This window comes from Populus alba, chromosome 8 (genome assembly GCF_005239225.2).
Source record: "Populus alba chromosome 8, ASM523922v2, whole genome shotgun sequence".
NCBI lineage: Eukaryota > Viridiplantae > Streptophyta > Magnoliopsida > Malpighiales > Salicaceae > Populus > Populus alba.
The window spans coordinates 5,826,728-5,848,142 of NC_133291.1; the positions used below are offsets into that span (position 1 = coordinate 5,826,728).

The 21,415-nt window shown below is 35.1% G+C and overlaps 5 protein-coding genes across 7 annotated transcripts; 3 read left to right on the top strand and 2 right to left on the bottom strand.

Moving 5' to 3' along the window:
• Positions 1 to 208: 208 nt before the first annotated feature.
• Positions 209 to 2,479, top strand: LOC118062488 (transcription factor MYB106). Its single transcript, XM_035076263.2, has 3 exons — positions 209 to 574; positions 701 to 830; positions 1,280 to 2,479. Exons 1-3 carry the CDS (start codon positions 442 to 444, stop codon positions 2,151 to 2,153), a joined length of 1,137 nt encoding a protein of 378 aa, XP_034932154.1. The 5' UTR covers positions 209 to 441; the 3' UTR covers positions 2,154 to 2,479.
• A 4,026-nt stretch (positions 2,480 to 6,505) lies between these two features.
• LOC118062503 (uncharacterized) lies at positions 6,506 to 8,302 on the bottom strand. Its single transcript, XM_035076281.2, has one exon. The coding sequence runs from the start codon at positions 8,239 to 8,241 to the stop codon at positions 6,640 to 6,642; it is 1,602 nt and encodes a 533-aa protein (XP_034932172.1). The 5' UTR covers positions 8,242 to 8,302; the 3' UTR covers positions 6,506 to 6,639.
• Positions 8,303 to 9,686: 1,384 nt separating this feature from the next.
• Positions 9,687 to 12,387, top strand: LOC118062347 (uncharacterized). 3 transcript variants are annotated; one of them, XM_073410997.1, is made up of 5 exons: positions 9,687 to 9,823; positions 10,228 to 10,392; positions 10,757 to 10,866; positions 11,207 to 11,349; positions 12,044 to 12,387. In XM_073410997.1, exons 2-5 carry the CDS (start codon positions 10,242 to 10,244, stop codon positions 12,084 to 12,086), a joined length of 447 nt encoding a protein of 148 aa, XP_073267098.1. In that variant the 5' UTR covers positions 9,687 to 9,823; positions 10,228 to 10,241; the 3' UTR covers positions 12,087 to 12,387. The 3 variants fall into 3 exon arrangements, with proteins under 3 accessions (XP_073267098.1, XP_073267099.1, XP_034931943.1); XM_073410998.1 differs by having other exon boundaries at positions 9,698 to 9,798; XM_035076052.2 differs by having other exon boundaries at positions 9,704 to 9,854.
• Positions 12,388 to 13,100: 713 nt separating this feature from the next.
• Positions 13,101 to 15,555, bottom strand: LOC118062346 (galactoside 2-alpha-L-fucosyltransferase). The gene is made up of 2 exons (XM_035076047.2): positions 15,177 to 15,555; positions 13,101 to 14,710 (listed from the first exon to the last, which is right to left on the bottom strand). The coding sequence occupies exons 1-2, from the start codon at positions 15,451 to 15,453 to the stop codon at positions 13,251 to 13,253; spliced, it is 1,737 nt and encodes a 578-aa protein (XP_034931938.1). The 5' UTR covers positions 15,454 to 15,555; the 3' UTR covers positions 13,101 to 13,250.
• Positions 15,556 to 18,000: 2,445 nt separating this feature from the next.
• Positions 18,001 to 20,366, top strand: LOC118062529 (uncharacterized). Its single transcript, XM_035076322.2, has 3 exons — positions 18,001 to 18,324; positions 19,468 to 19,541; positions 20,091 to 20,366. Exons 1-3 carry the CDS (start codon positions 18,061 to 18,063, stop codon positions 20,167 to 20,169), a joined length of 417 nt encoding a protein of 138 aa, XP_034932213.1. The 5' UTR covers positions 18,001 to 18,060; the 3' UTR covers positions 20,170 to 20,366.
• The last annotated feature ends 1,049 nt before the right edge of the window (positions 20,367 to 21,415 follow it).

Genomic DNA, 21,415 nt, shown 5'->3' on the forward strand with positions numbered 1-21,415 from the left:
GAGTTTTAATACTATCAACTGCCCAATGAACGGCCTTGGAAAAATAAATCATGAATAGTTCGGTCGGACATGTGGAGATAGAGGGACCGCAAACATGACTGGCTGACAAGGCAAAGAAATAACTGCTGTCCGTTGATAATTAAATATTTCTCTCGCTAAAGCTGCTCACATTTTCAGTTCGTTTTTCACATTCAAGGTGCTTCGTTAAACCTGGGTATGTAAGAAAAATAATTTGAGAATTAGGTTAAAATACCTGGTTACATCGCTAGTATGTTCAAGGTGGATTTGTACGGATCCATGCCGATAATATTTATTAAATTACCAGCGCGCCTATATATTCTGCATAATGATTTTTCTAACTCACTTGTCCTCCCCTGATATTTCTCCTTACTTTCCACGTTATAGTTTGTCTCTCTCTTTCTCTCTCCGTTGGTCTGAGATATGGTTAAGTCTCAATGCTTTGAGAAGGTGGGACTGAAGAAAGGGCCATGGACTCCTGAAGAAGACCAGAAGCTTTTGGCTTACATCGAAGAGCATGGCCATGGAAGCTGGCGAGCCTTGCCTGCCAAAGCTGGTGATTTACATTAACAAACCCTTTATTTACTCCCAATTATTTATTCACTTGGTGCCCTAGTCTTTATTAAACGATAGCTTGATTGTTATCCCTTCCTTTTGTTTTTTGGTGTGTGTGTGTGTGTAGGACTTCAGAGATGCGGGAAGAGCTGTAGACTCAGGTGGACCAACTACCTTCGGCCAGATATCAAGAGAGGAAAGTTTAATTTGCAGGAAGAACAATCAATCATTCAGCTGCATGCTCTTCTTGGAAACAGGTGAGATGGTAGTTCCTTGCGGTGATATATAGGATCTTGAAATTGACGGTCACACTCTCATATATGTGGTCTCATCTCATGGTTTCCACTTTGGTATTATTATTCCTTCGATGATCTTTGGTTTCCGGATTTTGTGTCCGCTCTCAGATCAGGAAAGGCACATGATGGTGTGAATGCGTTGAAAATCATACTCTTAAAATTGAGAAAAACAAATTGTTTAAAATTAATTTTTATACATATTTTAAAATTATTTTAATGTTTTAATATAAAAAAATAAGAATATATATTATTTTAATACATACCTAAATTCGAGAGGATGTTTTGATATAAAACTATATTCTTCGTATCATACAAATCACTACGTACCAAGTATTATAAACTCTAGGTTGAGACAATGACACGCATGATGCTTTGTACGTGAAGATGACCGTACGTCTTGTTTTATACAGGTGGTCAGCCATTGCTACACACTTGCCGAAAAGAACCGATAACGAGATCAAGAATTACTGGAACACACATCTTAAGAAAAGATTAGACAAAATGGGCATTGATCCTGTGACCCACAAGCCAAAAGCTGATTCTTTCGGCTCCGGAAGTGGCCATTCCAAGGGTTCTGCCAATTTAAGCCACATGGCTCAATGGGAGAGTGCTCGACTAGAGGCCGAAGCCAGATTGGTCCGTGAGTCAAAGTTAAGTGTACCTAATCCTCCCAAAAACCTTCTAGGCTCTGCAGTTTCAGCTCAAGTCTCCGACAAAGGTAGTGCAGCTCCAACAGAAAGACCACGGTGTCTCGATGTACTCAAAGCATGGCAAGGGGTCGTTTTCAGCATGTTCTCGGTAGGCAGCAGTGACTCTCTCGAGTCTCCAACATCCACTTTGAATTTCTCAGAAAATGCATTAGCCATCCCACTCATTGGAGTTCAGAAAAATCCAACCACCACACTAGCTTTTGCCACAAATAATGCTACATGCAACAGTGGGACTACGGCCAGTGAGTTTGATAGGGGAAACCAGTTGGAGTGCTTTGAGAAACTCAAAGAACCAGCACAAGTGAAACGAAATTTGGACAGTTCCATGGCAATTCATGATATAAGCCCGTATGCCAGCGATCATAATGAGTGGTTTGTTGACTCTTCAACGAATGAAAACGCACCTATCATTGATGGATTTTCGGAAATTTTAGTGTGTAATTCTCTGGACCGCAACCCGACCTGTTCTGGAGAGAATATTAATGATAACTACGCTGGTAATCTTGAAGATATTTATTGGAATAGCTTACTCAATCTGGTTGATGCTTCTCAAACTGGGTCATCTGTATTTTGATCATCTACACTAATAGCTACTTTTATAAATAGTTCTAGTACTATAAAGAAGAAGAAGAAGAAAGAAGAAGAAAAGGAGCCTAGTTGTAGGATTTGATTGAGGGACTCGTAATATGGTTAATTTCATTGCATCGAGTGTAACATTAGATCTTTATAAATAAAGGTTCCTTAGATGTTCTGTCTGTTAATTTGAATGCTGCTAGCTAGGGATTGAAACTAAAGTGTGCTCATATATTTACTTGATCCAGGAATTTCTTTGTGGGTTCCGAATTTTGTGATAAAATATTGCATAGTTTTTTAGGCTAGGATTTTGTGTAAGGGTTGCCTAGCTAGCTGACTATTTCGCTGATATATATATATATATATATATATATATATATATATATAGGTCGCATTTAAACAATGCTACCCCCACTTTGAGCTCCTTCCTCGCAGATCGGAAGAGAAATTAGGGATTATAATAGGTTTTATATTTTATTTATTATTTATCAAGTAAAAAAATCAGATATTTATAAATTATTTATTGATATTCTAGTATTTATTATTTGATTATTATTCATTATTCAATAATATATACACACACCCACACACATATATATGTGTGTGTTTTATGTCGATATTAAGATATTTATATATCATATTATATTAAAAAAATCTAAATGTTTTACAAATATATCTATATAATATACAAATGTATTTATATAATATAAATATATATTTTAGGTAAGGTCTGGAAGAGTTTTATGTCAAGTTTGGCAATATTCATATTGTATCCATTATTATTCAAGTAATGTAATTATCTTAAAAAAAAAATACTCATCCATTTAGATCCAGGTCAATATCCATCGGGTTCAAGTAAATTGTTCTTTAGATGCAATAGCTAGTTTTTGTCTTACCTATATATATGTCGTGACAGGCACGACGTTGAATGACGAAGCTGCCTCCTGGAATTAAACTGGAGGGTTTTGAGTTTAATCATAAAGTTATTATTTGAAGGTTCATGAGTTGACACCTAGTATTATGGTCATTAAAAAACCTAATGCTCTGCGAAAGATTTGGATAAGGGAACTAGTTATGCAAGAGAAAACGCATCATCCATAGTACACCCCACATTAGGTAAGCTGCATTGTTAATTGATTGTTTTTCTAGGTCATATATTTATTCATTATTTTCGTCTAAGGTTGAAGACAAATTTTTTTTTATAAGAAAATCTCTATCTTATTGAATTAAATCATAATCATTGTAAGACTTGGATTTATTATTGACGGTTTTGACCTGAAATTTATTTTTTACCCCGGTTGATATGGTTTGACTCGTATTGATTCGGTGGACTCGGCTTTGACTGAAAGTGACGGTTTTGACCCGAAAATGACCTAAAACTTATTTTTTACCTTGGTCGACATGGTTTGACTCGTATTGACTGGATGGACTCAGTTTTCATGGAAAAAGGTGGTTGACTCGAGAAAAATATATTTTTGAATTTTTAACTTTTTCTTTATTTTTCGAATTTTTATGCATAAAAATAGAAATAAAATAACATTTAATTTTTTTTTGGAAAATTTAAAATTGGGTTATTTCAAGAGGAAAGATGGAAGAGAAAACAAGGTTACCTAGGGTCTTGGGGGGTGGGGGGGGGTGGCGCTCGGCATAAAGATTATGGAGGCTGATGTGGCTAAAAAGAGAAGAAGAAGCTGGTGTCAGCAAGATTGCTCCTCTTACAACTGAGCAATCTTCTGTAACTTTGTTAATTTAAATTTAATTTTTTTTTAAAAAAAAAAAACCGATATCATCCCTGCATAAAGATGATGATGTCATGCATTTATTACATGAAATATCAAGAATAATGTTATTAGTGCTTAAAATCATATAAGAAATTATATTAACTTAAAAATTTAAATTCTTAAGTAAAATATCAAGAATAATTTTATATCATTCTTATGTAAGAAATTTTAGAATGCTCAGTAATTTTGCTTTTTAAGAAGTGTTTGTCTCCATTTAATTTTTCATGTTAGTAGTTGTTCTAAATAAAAAGTTTGACATAATTGATGATTTTTTGAGTTTGCTAACATAGACCGATAACATGGCATATTAATTAATGACTCAAACTATAATTTATAGAATACTACTAGTTACAACTTTAATATTATAAAATTTAAGTTGATTGATCAGCTATGGTTTTTATCTATTATCAATGAACCCAATTACCATATTATAGGGAAATGAGTTTCTTGATTTGCGCAAAAAATAGGCTTCTTAAACCTTAGGGCACACATTAAGAATTATCGGAATGTATTTATTAGACTTTATTTATATTTAAATTATGATAAAAAAATATAGAAAATAAACATTGTTAAATAAAAATCAATGATATTAATTTAATACCTTAGATAATTATTATTTCACATGGTAATGTTTTTAAATATTTATAATTAACCCTAAACAAGAAAAATACATGAATTGATCCTAGACACCAGAACCCCTTTTTTTTTTTTTTAATTAATCATCCCCCCCGATTTCTCATGCCTTCCAAATAAAGATTGGATTATTAGTTGTCTTTACCTGACGCCATCTTGTATATCTGCGAAAACACAATCTTTGTCTGTGTTTTGAAAATGCATTAATAAATGGAGGTGTCGCATCACTTGGTCTCTTATCACAGTGTCTCGCTCCTTCAGGCAGGGAGCAGTGCCCCCCGAGTATCTCAGCCAGATGACCGGTATGGGGCAACCCAACATCGACCGTCTGAGAATTTCACGGAGCAAGTCATTAATTCATGTCCCAAGGTTGTCTTCTTTATCTACACGCATCGTAATATTGTGATTATTATTTTTCCACGCGAGTCAAGCATCTATCTGTAATTTTTTCAATTTGTTTTTTTCATAAGCCGAGATCAATTAAAACACTGATTAAGTGGGAATCTACATGGAGAAGGGAGCACAAAACAGAGGCTGAGGAAAAACAACAACCGAAAACAGAGCAACAAAAAGGGAAGACATGAGCTAAATAAAAGTGCAGAAACAAAAAGAAAAACCACCGGATAAAGGGAATGCGCAAACACAGATGACGAGCCATTTGTTGCCGCCATTGAATTCACTGAAGGATCTCTCCCTGGACGTAGAAGCCACTTGGTGGACACTATATTAACAGATATGGTGTCTCGACGGCAATAATATTTTCCCGTTAAGCTATTATTGATTATCGCAATAATGTCTGCATATGCTATGCCATCTAATCTTACTGCCGCCATTCAATGTCTGCACATATATTTGTTAAATGCCTCTACCTCTTAATTACGATCTGCTCGATCTCTTTCTTCGCGTTTTCCGGTGCTCGTGTTTGTTGTGGTTTTTTTAAAGAACATTTTGGCACTTCACTTTCTATATATTTTCTTCTTTTAATTATTATTTTTTTTCTTCAAATAAAATTACATAATATTTGCAAAACTATCCAGTTCTTCCATGACTATATTTTTGAATAAGTTCATATTTTTTTGGGCAGTATTAGCAATTGTTTTAGAAATATTCATGCTTGAAATGATAATAATAACAACAATATTTTCAACATCTTTCCTTTTCTTTTATGCATACAATCACTGTATGTGGTAACAGGTAACGGTTCGCCCTATGGCTTGGAAATCTTGGTGGCCAGGGGCATTGCATTTTATTTTATTTTCCATGTCAAAGATTATTTCTCTTTATTTTACAAAAAAATACTCTAAAATTTTGGAAAATAGAGATAAAACAAAAATAAATAAATCAAGCATATAAAACATAACCTTTTATGAAAAAATAACCACCCGCAAAAACTTTAACATGTCTCCAGGTGTCTGAAGTATGAACATACTGGCCGTCAAAAGAACTCCTTAGTGAAGCCATGTAGACTCGAAGCCCATTGGACCGGGATCATGATTGCAAACAAAAAACACATCCACAAGAAAATAGATGCAAGTTCGGTGGATATGGGCCTTCCTAGATATTAAATTGAAAGGGGCATTTTAAGAAAATTTAATTTTTTATTTAAAATTATAATTTTTATATTTTTAAATTATTTTGACATTAAAAATTATTTTAAATAAAAATAATAATAATATATTTTAATATATTTCTAAATAAAAATTAATTTAAAAAAAAATTATGTGTTTCCTTAAATTTTAAGTTATTTTTACTTAAAATAATTTTTTTAAATGTTTTTAGATTATTTTAATGTATATTGATATTAAAAATATAAAAAATATTTATTTTAATATATTTTTAATTAAAAAATATTCTAAATCATCATCAAACATACTGAATATATACTTGGAGCATCTAAACCCGTATTTCAAATGACCGCAGATTATCATGCTTGTAGGAATGGTGAGAAAAACAAATTAATATACTTAAACTCAGATTATAATAGCTTCGTGCACATGAGCAAACTACAATGGATCTAGATGATGATGATAACAAGTAAACAAAAGAAAACGAAATCACCTAGATCAGATTTTCTTATAAATGGAATCCTGTCCATCGTCTAAAACTACTAACATCATTTCCTTGAGAAATTGCCATTCCAATTCCAGTCCTTCCCTCATTGCCAACTCCTCTGTAATACAACCTCCATTCATCAACTTCCCCGTCCATTTGAACCAGACAGGGAGATCCAACTCCCTTGTTATCCCATCCATCTTTCACCGGTGACTCCAGCACCGCCTCGTCTTGAAATCTCCTCCAATCTTTTAATCCATCAGGAGACACTGCCAATCCAATACTCCTCTTTCCACCAGCAGCGACACCCTCATAAGCCATCAAATACCTCCCATCCTTCTTGTTCCTCACAACACATGCATTTATTGCACCAAACTCATCAAAAGAGCTAATTTTTCCTCCTCCAATTATCTTCCCCAACTTCATCCAATTGATCCCATCTCTTGACCTTGCTATCCCAATACCAAATTGCCCACTTTCCACATCAAACGAGTGATAATACATTCTAAGATCACTATTACCATGAAAAACAACCCGTGGACCAGCAATAAACAAAGAATCCCACTCTCTGTCAGACCCCACATCAAACAGAGCTCCACTGTGATGTTCCCCTTCAATTCTAGCCCAATGCCTCCCATCCTGACTCATTGCCAAACCAGGCAGAGACTTAAAGATCTTCCCTTTATCAAAATTCCCATTATTTACATTATCAAGGCAAAACCTTTCTGGGTTTTCTAAACTGAACTCCAAGGAATCATCATCCGTATAATCCACCTTCTCAGAACTAAAACCAGAGTAGTAAAGCCAGTAAACAGCACTTGAAGCTCTGACTTTTGAACTTGACATTACAACCACTTCACCAGGCCTAATGCTCATTGTATCAAACGCCCACCAATCTTGACCACACTTCATAACCGAACCCACATCACCGCTGGAGCTAACCGGCCCTACCCCTCTTTCCCAGTGAATTCCATTGCTTGAAACTGCTAGTCCTATTGAATCTGCTGAGCCTGAGTTTTGACTAGAATTCCCATGGTACCACATGTACCATCTCTCTTCCTCGTCACTCAAGAATCTTTTCACCACCGGTGACCCAATTTCTTCGCCGTCCCATGAATTTGAGGGACCCAAATCAAACACCAATCCCCTAGATAATGACTGTGATGGCAAAGAATTGGAGGGCAGCGAATCATTTGAAGAAATGGGTGTTGATGGGTATTGGGGCTCTGGATTTGAATTGGATTCAGGGGTAGAATTTTGGTCAGTTTCGTTGTTTGTGTTGGTGTCTGGTTTTGTGGAGCAACGAGTGAGAGACAGAAGGGTGTTGATTCTTCGGACAGGATTCTTGGGGACATAAAGATGTAGCACTTTGGGATTTGTAGAAGAAGGCCATGTTAGGATCGAGGTGTTTAATTTTTGAGTGATGGAAATTGCAGAGACGTTAGCGTTTTTCAGTGTTGAAGCTGAAGCTGCTGATGATAGTGTGACTTCCATGGCAGGAGAGGAGTGGTGGAGATTGAGTGGTGTCTGTTTGTAGAAGCAAGGACAAATAAAATGTTGACAGCCTGTTTCGCAAGCGACGAGGAAGTTTTGAGTCACTGTGGCCAAGAAGTGAATTTCCATATGATCAGTAGCCTGTGTAGGTGCGCGTGGTGAACTTGAGCCATAAATTGGTCATGGAGCAAAAGCACTCGAAAAAAAAAAAACAGGGTATTATGTTCTTGGTTTTTGATCTGTAAAAATCACATTTTTCCCTGCATTTCGCTACCTCTTCTCAGGCATAAAAAGTGTAAGTTACATCAGAGAATGATGTTTCTGCTGCACATTTGTTCTTTAATATAAATTTTATCATTGTTCTTCTTAGAGATATTTTGTTCTTCCTTCTCGAGAACGGTAACTTCAGACTATTGTGCAATCTTCTTTTTTTCCTTTTTCTTAGGCCCTTTCACTGTATCCTTTCGCTTTCGGCAAGAAAGCTAATCTATTTGCATGTCTTCAGAAATTATTCCTATACAATGTTATAGATTTTTCTTTTCTTTTCTTTTTTAAACATCTTCATACATAGACAGCAACAAGTTCAATCTCTTTGTAAAGTACTGACTAAAAAGTTCTGCTTGTAATTAATTTTTTATTATAGCAATGAAAAGAACAATCTCTCATTTGGCAATGATTACCTATAACAGCGTGGGGGTGTTTTACTACAGGAGCTAGTATTGTTCATGCACACACAAATCAAATCAGTGTAAATAGCTTTGTTTTATTTTTATATATAATTTATTTTGGTTTTTAAATTTTATTTGAAGTAATTTAACTCTAATTTAATGCCAATTACTTTTGATTTTGTAGTTTAGTGAAATTCAAAGAAAAGGAACCAGAATAAAAAAAAAATGCAAGACATGGATGGTGTGCTAAATTTTTGGAAAGGATACAATTTGGTTATTGAAACTTTAAAAATAACATAAATTATATGATTTCAATGTCTTAATATTTTTTTAAATCAATTTTAATATAAAAATTTATTTTTATTGTTTTGGTTTCCTAGTTAAAAGAAAGATAGAGAGATTGTTGGATTATGATGATAAAAAAAAAATATTATCGATATCAATTTAGATCATTAAAATAGTAGTTATTTGTTTCAAATTGTTCAATTTAATGAAGAAAATTTATATTGTGTGTTTTTTACCTTTAAATATCATGAAAAAAACAAATCTTTGGAGTAGATTTTTTGTTTCTAGTTTATTAGGTAGATTTTTTATCTTTCTACCTTTATATGTTTAATTATTTTTTTTTTTAGTTATTGTTTATGGTTTTTTTTTATTTACATACATTGTTTTTTATTTATTTAATTACATATATACATTAAAAAAATTATTTTCACTTACAAAATATATTAAAAAAATTATATATATAATGTTTTATTTAAAAAAATAAATGACACGTGACGAGAAGCAAGAATTTAATTTATAACATTTCTAGTAGACCGGGAGAGAATAAAATATGGATCGGTGAATAGTCGCATGGGCCCTTTAATTACATTAACAAAAAAGGCCTCTTCTATTATACTGACTTTGGGCTGCCTGGTTCACCAACTGATTCAACGCGGACAAACTTGTTATTATCTCCAAGTTTGTGGTTACTTTCCTTCCCGAAGCCCCGAACTTACCTACTCCCCATTCCAAGGTAGAACTCAGAAATCAGAACTCAGGTCAGGCGTAGTAGAAGTCGTCTAATAATCAGTTGGGTTCATGTTCTTTTAATAGAGTATTAATAACTGTAATCAAAAGTTTTGAAGTCTTGGTTTTTGTTTTTCAATTTTCATGATTGTCTTCTAATTTTGGATGTCATGCCGTTATGATTGCGTGAGATTCTGTGTATTGATCGGCAAGATTTGATACTCGTTGCATATAATTTCCACACGGGGTCTTACTATTACTGGCTAAATTCCTTCTTTCTTTCTTTTTTGAACTTGGGGGTTGTCAATTTGCACATCTATTATTAAATACTGTGGTTTTAATTTACTGCTATTTAATTTTTGTTTTAGATACTGTTCTTTAGTTTTTTTATTTTTATGTAACGAGTCCTGTATCTCATGATCGATCATTGGTTTAGGATTGTAAGCTAAAATGGGAAAGGACTCGAAGCAAAAAGACGCTGGAGCGAAGGGAAAGGGGAAGGGAAAGCAGGCAGGGGGTGGGAGTGATGAAAATGCTTCCAAGGGGAAAGGAAAATCTGGAAAGGCTTCAGATGGGCTCGGCACTTGCACTTATGTCAAAGGTTTTTGTTGTATGCTCTACTAGTGGGTTTTTTATTTTTATTTTTCTATTTGGTTTAAAAGTGAAATTTGATCTCTTACAATCCATTAGAAAGTTGTATTTTTCAATGTTATTGTTTGAAGACCGTTGTTCAGAAACTTGATCGTAGAAGATAAATTTTGGATTCCCTGGATTAGAAATTTGTGCTCAGGATGGAATGCTTATACACTATGCATCAAACTATGTACCTGTTTCATGTTTTACTTGTCAACATGAGCTTGGCTTTGTTCAAGGGGACACATTTTCAGTTATTATATACCCTACACGTGATCTATCAGTCCTCCAGTTTCTGAGATTCTTAAATTGCCTTTAATTTTTTATTTCAGCGAGGCATATATTATGTGAGAAGCAAGGCAAGATCAATGAGGCATACCAGAAGTTGCAGGATGGTTGGCTAAGCAATGGTGACAAGGTTCCTCCAGCTGAGTTTGCAAAGGTAAACTCACTAGTTATGATCCTTTTCTTGCAAGACTTTGTTTTCTGAATATGCATCGAGTATCAACAGAAATTAGAGCAATGTTTTACCCTGTTGAGGATATTCCAACATTTTCCTTTCTTTCTATAGCGAAGAGGCTGTTTTTTTTAAATCTGGATCAATTTTCTTCTGATATGATAAATTGCAAGCGGAAAATTGGATATATTTGGCTTGAACTTCTGGTTATGCAAAATATCTAAAGGAATCTTTGGTGTTGCTTTGGTAGTTTGGTTATTGCCTGTATAGCCTGTTGCTTTCCTGAAATTGAATTTGTGTAATATTTTATCCTTTTTTATTCCAGTTGGCTTCCGAGTACTCAGAGTGTCCATCAGGAAAGAAAGGCGGAGACCTTGGATGGTTCCCTCGAGGAAAGATGGCGGGTCCCTTTCAAGATGTGGCATTTGCCACTCAAATTGGAGCTACAAGTGCACCATTCAAGTCAACGTATGTAATAAACTTTTCTGATTATCCAATCATCTCCATTTCTAGAATCATTTTGACTGCAGTTTGCTCCGCTGCTGTGACTCTATGCCTTCATATGCAAATTATCCTTCACCACAAAGCATGACAGAATTTCGAGAATAAATAGCAATACTGATATTCATGCATGTCGTGAAAGTTTCATGTTGGACAAATAATCCCTTTCGTTTTTTTCTATCTATTAAAAGGAGAATCACATTCAAAACTAGTCGAGAATGTGACTAAATATGGAAAGTCATATAGTTGCACCAAACACTTGGAAATCATGTTTACCTCAACACATGATTCCATGTAACAAGAAGGATCCTAGGAGAGAGAAGCGTTCACATTCATGTCCAAATTGTCCATGAAACAATCAGGATTTAACTTACTGCACAGTATTCCATTGACAAAAATGATGCTACCTTGCTATAATCCTGATTATGTTCTGATATTTCCCCTGCTGCCAACAGCATATGCTATTTTTGTCACCATCCTTTGATTTTATAGTTGTGCCTGTGACATAACATTGTGATCTTGCATTGGTGCTGGTGTGTTTTCGTAGATTTTCTCTTCGCTACATTTTCCTGGTTTAAGATTCAGGATTGTCTTTCGTTAAACTCTGATTGCATGCAAATTTGCTAGCTTCTATACCATGACTAGTTCTAAATTGGTGCAGACATGGGTATCACGTAATATTGTGTGAAGGGAGGAAGAATTGATCGAGCTGCCTTTCTGATGGAGAAGTCTTGGACCAGTGGCTTGTGCGATATTAAATTTGTGTTTAGACACTTTTTGTTGCTGTGAACATAATGGCTCTTTCGCTTTTTATGTGACTAATGAAATGAATTTATTAAGATGAAGAAGACGGGTCATTCTCTGTGCACTTGCCGGCCTGAAGCCCAGCCAGAGGCGATGAGTGGGCAGGTAGAACCCAAAAGTATCATTGCGAAGACGATATCTAGTGATTTTGTGACATATCAACCTCTTTGCATGTGTCATTGAGGCCAGAATATTTTCTTTTTTTTTTGGGTGTTGGGAGGACAGTGGGACGGGGCCAAGAGCAGGTATGCTGGAGAAGAGCTTTGCCGTGTTAATTCTCACCGGGATAGCAGGGGTTACTATCAATTGTAGTTTCCATAAATTACAATGCTAATGCATGCGGTGAGGGTGATCTCTACCTGAGCCCAAAATCTCCATCGATAGCGGTCAGTCGTACGTTTTTCTTGTGTCGAACTAAGAGAGCATGCTGCTGTTTTGGCAAATGTTCTTCTTACATAAAAGCTAGTTAAAGAAGTCAATGAAAACAAATAATGCCTGCCACTGTAGTGCGGATTCTTAAGAGCATGCGAATCTGCTTTTGTATATTCACCGATCCCTTGCAACAACCTCGGATCTCTCCCTCGCCTTGGGAATCCTTGTTACTCGCATTGCAATTTTTTTGTCTTGGAAACATAAATTTGCATACCAACGTGCTTTAAATAAATCCAAAGACACTCACCATCTAAATCTCGTACCCCATGAAAATTTGTAAGCGACGTGGATAATAACAATGTTTGAGTATCGATGGAAGTACGGAAATTTTGTTAAACGGAAAACTCACTGGCATGCTGTTCACTGTGGGGGTCGACTCTCCTAAATTACAAAAACAATAAAAAAATGCAAATTAAATACCTCTTATGAGGGATAAAGACACTAATTTCAGTTGAACGGTGGGTCATTGATGAAAGGAAGTCTGCCTTTTAACACATACACCTTTACTCGCCTTGTTAAGAGGTACTTCACAGCAAGAAAATCACATCAAAGCTCTCCGAGCATAATTCATTACATTCTACATCTAAAACTCTATGCAAAATTGGTGAACTAATGAAAAACAACAACCGAAACTATAAGTCATCATGATCATCAACCACCTTTAGACCCCAGCTGATATCCTCGCAGTGTCTCACATGAGGAACAAGTGTACCTGTATCAATTCCTTTCTTAGCCTTGCAGTCATAAAAGGGAGGAGCATGAAAACAAGGTTCCGTCGACATGGCCCGGCGACAAGGGGGATCGGGGGCTGTATCATTTTCAGTCTTGTACAGGATCCATGGCCTCAAACCTCCAAGACCTTGAGCCACATAGCCAAATGTTGACCATGCACTTGTGACCAAGACATCAGTCAAACTGAGAAGGTACATTTCTGCCCAGGCTTTTCTGTTGTGCATCTGCTTTTCTGTTTGTTGAAACTCCTCATGGCTAGGCTGGTAGACTCCAACGACTTCCCCAGTCATAGTTGGATGTTCCCAGTACATGTTCCTTAAATCTTCAGAATACCCTGAAAGCAAGGATGTCACCAGAACCGCCTTCAATTTGGCATTTTCAGAAGGATTGACAACGGAGCCTTGCATGTCTACTGCAGGCAATAACTTCTCTCTCAAAGTACAAGCTAAAATTTGATCCATGACGTGTTTAAAGGGGCCACGTCTTGAATCAAAAGTTCTTATCTGAATGCCAATTCTCTCATCAGCCTTGGCTAAGTAAGTTCGATAATACCTTGTTATTAGTCCCCACACATGATTTGAAGGGTGGAAAAGGTACCGTCCGAGGTGGTGGAAAACAGTTCCTTTCTCAGGAAACAAGTTGCTCAGTTCTTTCTCGAAAGATGGAATCAAGAAAAGTGAAGGAACATAGTAGTTATCTGTTTTCATGATCAACCAAGGGACATTTTCAAGAAAAGACTGTTCTCCATCACAGAAGAAAAGCTTATCATGATCGCCATAATCATGAACTAAATGGAGGTATAAATATGATGGTTTTGACATTGCTGAAGAGTTTATGGCATTATTCTTTAGCATATTCCCATGACAGTGAGGAGAATTCTGATTAAAGCTGTCGAATTGATCAATGAGAGGGAAGTCCCTGGGCAGCAACCAAGATTTATCAGGAAACGGATCACAGAGGAGATCTGCCATGTCCTTTCCTTGGTCAACGAGCAGGACTCTATTTGTCAGGAGAGCATAAAGAAATGTTGAAGCTAGGGATAATATCCTGTTGCCCAAGCCGCTAAAAGATATCCACACAATATAATTACAGTCAGTCAAACCTATTTTGTTGCCAGACTTGAGTTGTTCCAGGGCTTTATTGTAGGATTGAGTGTTTGGTCCACAACGTTTATGAAGATCCTCGTAGCTTCTGAGTCTCGAAATGAGATATGATGAAGGCTTATGGAGAGAAATTTTGCGATATAAAAATGAACTGTACCTACTCGTGCAAGCAGCTTCGTCAAACCCATCCGCAAGAAGTCCTCCAAGCAGTTTGCCATTATACTTGTCAGCGTGCTGAAACAAAACGCCCTCCGAGCCTAACGATCAGAGAAGAAAAGGGAAGTTATAACAACTCAGCAAGACATATAATTCCGATCCTTTCTGGGTAGTAAACTAAATAATATATGCGTAGACTTTCAACACGGATATTAAATCTTCAATTTGAAATGCAGCAGTAACAGTAATGGTAGAAGAGAGCTGTGGTCCACGAAAAAAAGACCAGGGCGTTCTTGCTTTGACAAAGAAGGTAAATTCAGATCCTTCACTTACGCAATTACAGTTAGAAACCGCGTTTTTTTCCTAATCAATTAGATAGCTATAGTTACAATTAAAAAAACAATAATGCAATCATCCAATGTATCAAATCACGGATCACTAAAGCTAGCACGACAGTTTTCAAACCAGGTCCCAAGTCATGAATTCGAATAAATCAAACAATCCTGGCAATTAAGAAACCTCGAAATGGTTTAAATTAAAAACTCAATTTCCAAAATGTGAACTCACCGCCTGCTCCAATTGGCGTGGCATTCTGCTTGACTTCTCTGTTTTCAAGAACTCTAGCATCCGCGAACCCCATCGTTCGATCAGACGACGGGTGTCTAAAGATCAATGATATTGCGAAAATTATTGGCAAAGCTACCAAGCAATAAGTAAAGATCTGGGTGAACGTGATCCCATTGGATCCAAATCTCTTCGCTTGCATTTTTGAGTTTTGGGCTAGCTGTTGATCTGTGTCCTCCGACGGTGGTGATCGCCTCCTTGTGGAAGAATTCAGATCCATTCAATTCAATTCAATTCTGCATCTCTGAAGTTTCGATTTTCACCTCACTGCGAAGAGAAGGTCGGGGAGAGGGTTGTCTCTTTTGAAAGAGGGTGCTATGCTATATAGCTATATAGAAAGAGAGGTTCATTTCGTTTTCCGCAGGGTAAAACTTAAACGTATTTATTTACACATTCGCCACGTAGTCGGCAGATGGTGAAAAGGTCAAAAAGGGCAGACCGAAATTAGCATCCAACCCAAACTAGGAACATCTCAAGGAAGTCGTCCTGAGGAAAATTATTTGGTTTTAAAGGTTGGTTTGTTTTGTGGAAAATATTTTACTATAAAATACTTTTTGTGTAAAATTGTTTTTGATGTTTGGCTTAAAATTTATTTTTTTATAGAATATTTTTATATAAAAAAATTTTCAATAGCAATGATATATATATATATATATATAATATGATGGTAAGATTATGGTATTAATTAAAGAGATGACGATGAAATAATCATGATGAAAAAGAAAATAATAATAATAAAAGAGATGGTAATGGTTGGATGATATGTGGTTTGAGCTTGCTAGGCTTTTTAGTTTGAATAGCGGTGGTGATAGATAAGATGATCATGGTGAGATGATGATTGTTGTGATGGTTGAAACAACCGGAAAATATTGTAATTAAATTATTGTTAATAAAATATTTTATGAAATTTCACAAGTTTAAAACGGACCTATAGCATTCAACGTGGAGGGAAAAACTTGTTTGTTGAATTTTATTTTATTCTTGTTCTTTGGTTGTAATTTTTCATGTTTGACATGGAAAAAAAATTAGAACACAAACACACACATATATCCTAACTAAATTGGGAAATTAATTGTATATAAAATCAAGGATCCATTAATAAGAAAATTAACTTTATATTTCTATCCTGGAAATAAAGAAATATTAACACTCCCTTTTAAATTGGTGCATAAATACATAAATATCATACATACCTAACTCATTTGAAAACTTTAAGTATACACTATATTAATCAATTGATCTTGGATTTGATTTTAGGCAACTCCACAAATTTATTTTCTAACTTCTCTTTAATGAAAAATATATTTATCTCTATATGTTTTGTAAAATCATATTATAACAATTTCACATGTTACTTTATTATTATAATATAGTTAAATTAATTATCTCAATTAGAAAATTCAAATTCTATAATAAAAATCTTAAACATAATACTTCACAAAGTTCAAGTGTTACGATAAAAAACGTAAAATAATAAAAAAATAAACCACTTATGATGTACATCTCTAGCTCAATTAGCATCAAAATATGTATCTATACTTGCACAATCTATATTTTGTAGTGAATAAAATTCCTTTTCAAGAAGCGACCAAAATATGCATTGCTCTCCTTGAATATACATAAATAAAGTAACAATATTCAAGGTCACATATAGTCTCCTGGGAGCCAAAGTACACCAATCTCCATAAGTATTTTTGTGTTTTCTTGTGTCAGCCGGTATTTGAATGCCCCTCATTTAGTAAGCATTTTTTAAAAAAATTATTGAAAAACCGCTTAAAATACTTGAAATGATATTAGAGTAAATTAATGAAAATACGCTTGAATTGAGTTTCTTGATTTGAGCTCAAATCCAACGAGTTTGTTTTTGTTAGTTATAAAGTGTTTAAACAGGGGATTTATATTTCTTTTTATGTCTTTTCTTTTGGTTGTAATAATTTATTACACTTTTTCAATACATTTCAAAAATTTATCATTTAAAGTGTGACTAGGCGCTAGTACTGCTCTTTTTTTTTTTTTTTTTTGAGATAATTCAGTTTTTTTTTTGTTTGAAAATTCTAAGAGAATGGACAAATCAGGTAATTCTCTAAAATAAATTTCAAAAAAATCGAGTAAAGGGAGAACAATTCCGAGGTACCCTAAATCACTTGAGATATTTTTTAATTAATATACAAGTAAATTGTCTATAGCTCAAACTATCTAAAGTTTATTGGGTAAAAAAGACCAAATTATTTCAAAAAAAATAGGATTTGTTTTTTTTTTTTTTGAGTTTTCTTAAATATAATCTGGAAGAACCTAATTCAAAAAATAAAAAAATAAAATTTAGGTTGGAAATTTTGGAAAAAAATTTTATGAATTGAAAAAATTTTATTCGAATTACCAGAATGCTCATTCACATGTATGACCAAGAAATTGAATATCAGCACTTGAGGTCTTCACTCAGTGTTTGAAGAGACTTGTTTCCTTCCTTTGCATCCTGAGTTTAAACCTCGCCGTACACGCCTATCACCCCCGCGGTGCCTTACATGCTCACTGGGTTTGCAGGATGTCTAGTGAGTCGTGGGATTAGTCGTGGTGCGCGCAAGCTAACCTGGACACCCACATAAATAAAAAAAAAAAAGAAAAAGAAATTGAATATCAATTCTAAAAAAAAAAAACAAAGAGAAGAAATTTAATATTATGAAAACTAACATGGCCTAGAATAAAAGGAGAGAAAAAACAGAGAAGAAGAAGAAACGACGCCGTATAAATTTTTTAATAAATCTCCGCTGCTCGCTCTTGAACAACAAGCAGAACTGAAAGGTTTTTATCACTTTACTTTCGTGCAACAATGGCGTTGAGACTGGGAATGCTAAAATGCGCTGCCGGCGGCAACAGTGGGTGCAGATCAGGAATCAGGAGGTGGGCCCATATTCCAGCCATGGCTCGGCCTTTGGATGGCGCCTTAGAAAGCTATATTGCGTCTCCACAATTGACTTTACCCGAGTTCGATGCAAACCAAGACACCAGCAGCAACAGTAGCAATTCTGGGTTCGGGTTGCCGGGTTTTTCTTTTGGTGGGTCCATGGAACTCATGGCTGTTCCTAAAAGGAAGGTAAAGTTATTCGCTCCATTTCTGTTTCTTAGCATTAAGCATTTGATTGCTTTTTTCCGGTGACTATGCCTTTATTGATTTATTTTTTTTACGTGTTCTTTGATGTTTAGGATTTTGGTTTAAACTACCTGTGATTATTTTTGTGATAATTAGGGTTTAGGGTTTTAGAATGGTTGCCTATCTGACTTGAAAGCCTAAGAATTCTTTCTTTTTTATCATTGAATTTTGAAATATTAGTGCGACGGTACTTCGTATGCTTATTGTTTTAGTTTTCGGAAACTGGTCATTCGTGTATTAACTTTATATACAGACTGCTGTCTGATTAGAACCATTCAGAGGATTCGGAGCTGCCATTTTAGATTGTTTTATTTTAAGACTGAATTTTAAGTTCTGCAGTTTTTTTTCCTTGTCCTTGAAAGGCCCAAATTTAGAACTTATTAAAGAACATAAAGCACGAGGTATAACATTAGGGAAGAAACCCACTACTTGCGTTTTCATCTATCTGTAAAAAGAGCGATCGGAAACTGATGACCCAACACATCTAAAATTTAATCCTGCAGGAAAACCTCTCTGCACTATAGCATTACTGAACTACATATTAGGTTTTGCTAGTTGAAATGAGTCGGAAGTCTGCCAGAGAAATTAATGATTACTGAGAAGAAAATGGCTGTTTCTCTTGCTTTATTTCCTTATGGTTTGGTTTCATATTTGATGTGATAAGGATATTAGGGGATTTTGCTGCAATAACTGGTTTGGTTCTGTATTTAGAGTGTGATGAGGTTGACCTGGATATTGTCAGATATTGTCCCTTTTTTATTGGGGATTTTGCTTTCAGCAATCATATCTAATGTTTTGGCCTGTAGAGGTTTTTCCACAGGCATTTCATTTTCCCAGCTGTTTGATAATTTATTTTGTATAGTTTCTTTCAGTTGTGAGGTCTGTTGATGAATAACTCATTATATATCCATTATCAGGTTGACAGTAACTGCTCGTATGCATGAATATGGTGCTTTAAACACCGAAATCTGTTTTAGTGTGTTTTTTATGTTTCATTAAATTGGTTTTGATTTTCTTTTGATGCTCATGTTTTGTTTTTTTCTTTCAATGTACAGTAGTGATTCTTAAATCTTTATCGTCATGCAGGTTACTCCCCATAAGAGAGGTATACGAAATGGGCCAAAGGCTTTGAAACCAATACCAGTGATTATTCGCTGCAAGTAAGGATTTGCCAATGTTGTTGGCAATTTATGGAAATCATTATATGAAGCAAAATCTTGACAGTCTTGTATTATAAAAATCTGAAAAGATAAATGTAGAGATTGAAATGAAATAGTTAACAGTACAAGTTGCTCATCCAGCAACTAAGAAAGAATTGTGGTTTCTCGCTTTTGCATTTTAACTTATGGGTTAATAGATAAATGAGTCATAAGGGATCTGAGCTATACTAATCATGTTATATGTCCGTGATCTCAAACAAAAGGAGTGTCTTATAAAGTGATTAAACAAAGTTGAAACAATTCTGTACAGTGAAGCCTTGAACAAGGACATAACAATGAATAAATTCAGTTTTGACTTCTGTTATTTTTAGTTGCCTTTTAATCTCATATACTATCTATCCATCATTCAATTTCAAACCCATTGTTAATTCTCATAACTACTGCGAGTATGGCATTTGTGTTTGATTCCAGCTCCATAAATATTCACCTATAAGCACAGTATGCCAATGCCTTGTAAGTGATGTGCTGCAATTGATTGTTTGATTGCAGGAGCTGTGGACAAGTTAAGCTGCCGCACTTCTACTGTTGCAGTGGTGACCGGGGGAAGAATGGCGAGCGAAATAATTAATTAAACAATCTGGTCAAGTAAACTGGCTATGAAATGGCTTCCTTTGATAGCCTATATAGCTAAGAATTTAAATTTCTATTTCCATGGTTGAAATTCATGTAGCTGTTAAGAACTTGAAATTCCTCTAAAGGATAGTTAGGTGTAACACAGTTGGTTATGGTTTATAAAAGCTCTCTGGATTTAAGTTGTTGAGTTGAGACCTTTGCATATCTTATTTCTCATCAGGTAATTGGAGCTATTTTGGTCGCAGAATGCATGTGCATTTATTTCTTTTCTTTTTTGAACATGTATGTAGCTCTTGAGTTAAGTGTGTGCTTTCATCTGTGGTGCTTGGACTCTTCGGTTTTCCCAAATGTACCCCTGTCGACACGGCACAACACAGATATGGTGGCGGAATACCAGTTCGACCCCGCCAAAAATCCAGACTGGGCAATTTTGGCTCTCCGATCTCTGATCTAGTCGTTACTGCATATTCTTGTTTTTCTTTTTTATGTCTTTGGCTGCAGATGGAAGGAAGGAAGGAGAAGAAACAGAGGCAGGCCCCCACGTTTTAATGATGACACATAGCTGGAATAATTAATCTAACCAGACATGTGGGCTTATTTATAGTACAAATTGGGACATGAACTAATGTTATTTGGAGTGGGGATCTAGGGCCTAGCTTAATAATAAGAAAAGTATTGGATCTTTTAATATTTTGGTAATGTTCATATTTAAAGTGGAAGCATTCCATATCCAAAAATTTTGCACACTTTTATACCGTGTTTTTCGTCTTCTAAAATCTAAAATCTTGACAATTCCAAACACTTTTAAAATTGAAAGTGATTAGTTTCTTAAAGAGCGATTTGATGTCACCGCTGACTGTTCACAACGCACAAACCTTGCAAGGATGTTGAGAGTTGATGATTCTTAAAGGCAGGGCTGGGCTGGACTCAAGACCGAGAAGGCAAGAAAGTTTCCCGCGTCGCCCAATTTTCTTATTAGCTACAATAAATATACATTATGGGAAGATATGCCCACATGCTACTGCAAACTATGAAATAAATATGTTTGATAGTGTTATAATTATCAATTAATATTAAAAAAGTAATATAAATTAAAGGTGTGATTGAGCTAATATTCTATGATGAAAAAAAAGTTATATTGGTGATCAAAAACTTACAGATTAAATAGAATAATTTTTAGCAATCAATAGTGTTTTGTGAGGAAAGATCCAACTTGGAGTTTGGCAGGGACGCATCCAAAC

What these genes read in the sequence shown, in the direction of transcription:
- LOC118062488 (XM_035076263.2), top strand. Translation starts at nt 442, where the DNA reads ATGGTTAAGTCTCAATGCTTTGAGAAGGTGGGACTGAAGAAAGGGCCA. An exon ending in AGCCTTGCCTGCCAAAGCTG is followed by an intron (nt 575 to 700) that starts GTGATTTACATT and finishes GTGTGTGTGTAG; the next exon opens with GACTTCAGAGATGCGGGAAG. An exon ending in CATGCTCTTCTTGGAAACAG is followed by an intron (nt 831 to 1,279) that starts GTGAGATGGTAG and finishes TGTTTTATACAG; the next exon opens with GTGGTCAGCCATTGCTACAC.
- LOC118062503 (XM_035076281.2), bottom strand. Translation starts at nt 8,241, where the DNA reads ATGGAAATTCACTTCTTGGCCACAGTGACTCAAAACTTCCTCGTCGCT.
- LOC118062347 (XM_073410997.1), top strand. Translation starts at nt 10,242, where the DNA reads ATGGGAAAGGACTCGAAGCAAAAAGACGCTGGAGCGAAGGGAAAGGGG. An exon ending in CTCCAGCTGAGTTTGCAAAG is followed by an intron (nt 10,867 to 11,206) that starts GTAAACTCACTA and finishes TTTTTATTCCAG; the next exon opens with TTGGCTTCCGAGTACTCAGA. An exon ending in AGTGCACCATTCAAGTCAAC is followed by an intron (nt 11,350 to 12,043) that starts GTATGTAATAAA and finishes AAATTGGTGCAG; the next exon opens with ACATGGGTATCACGTAATAT.
- LOC118062346 (XM_035076047.2), bottom strand. Translation starts at nt 15,453, where the DNA reads ATGGATCTGAATTCTTCCACAAGGAGGCGATCACCACCGTCGGAGGAC. An exon ending in CACGCCAATTGGAGCAGGCG is followed by an intron (nt 14,711 to 15,176) that starts GTGAGTTCACAT and finishes TCTGATCGTTAG; the next exon opens with GCTCGGAGGGCGTTTTGTTT.
- LOC118062529 (XM_035076322.2), top strand. Translation starts at nt 18,061, where the DNA reads ATGGCGTTGAGACTGGGAATGCTAAAATGCGCTGCCGGCGGCAACAGT. An exon ending in TGGCTGTTCCTAAAAGGAAG is followed by an intron (nt 18,325 to 19,467) that starts GTAAAGTTATTC and finishes ATCGTCATGCAG; the next exon opens with GTTACTCCCCATAAGAGAGG. An exon ending in CCAGTGATTATTCGCTGCAA is followed by an intron (nt 19,542 to 20,090) that starts GTAAGGATTTGC and finishes GTTTGATTGCAG; the next exon opens with GAGCTGTGGACAAGTTAAGC.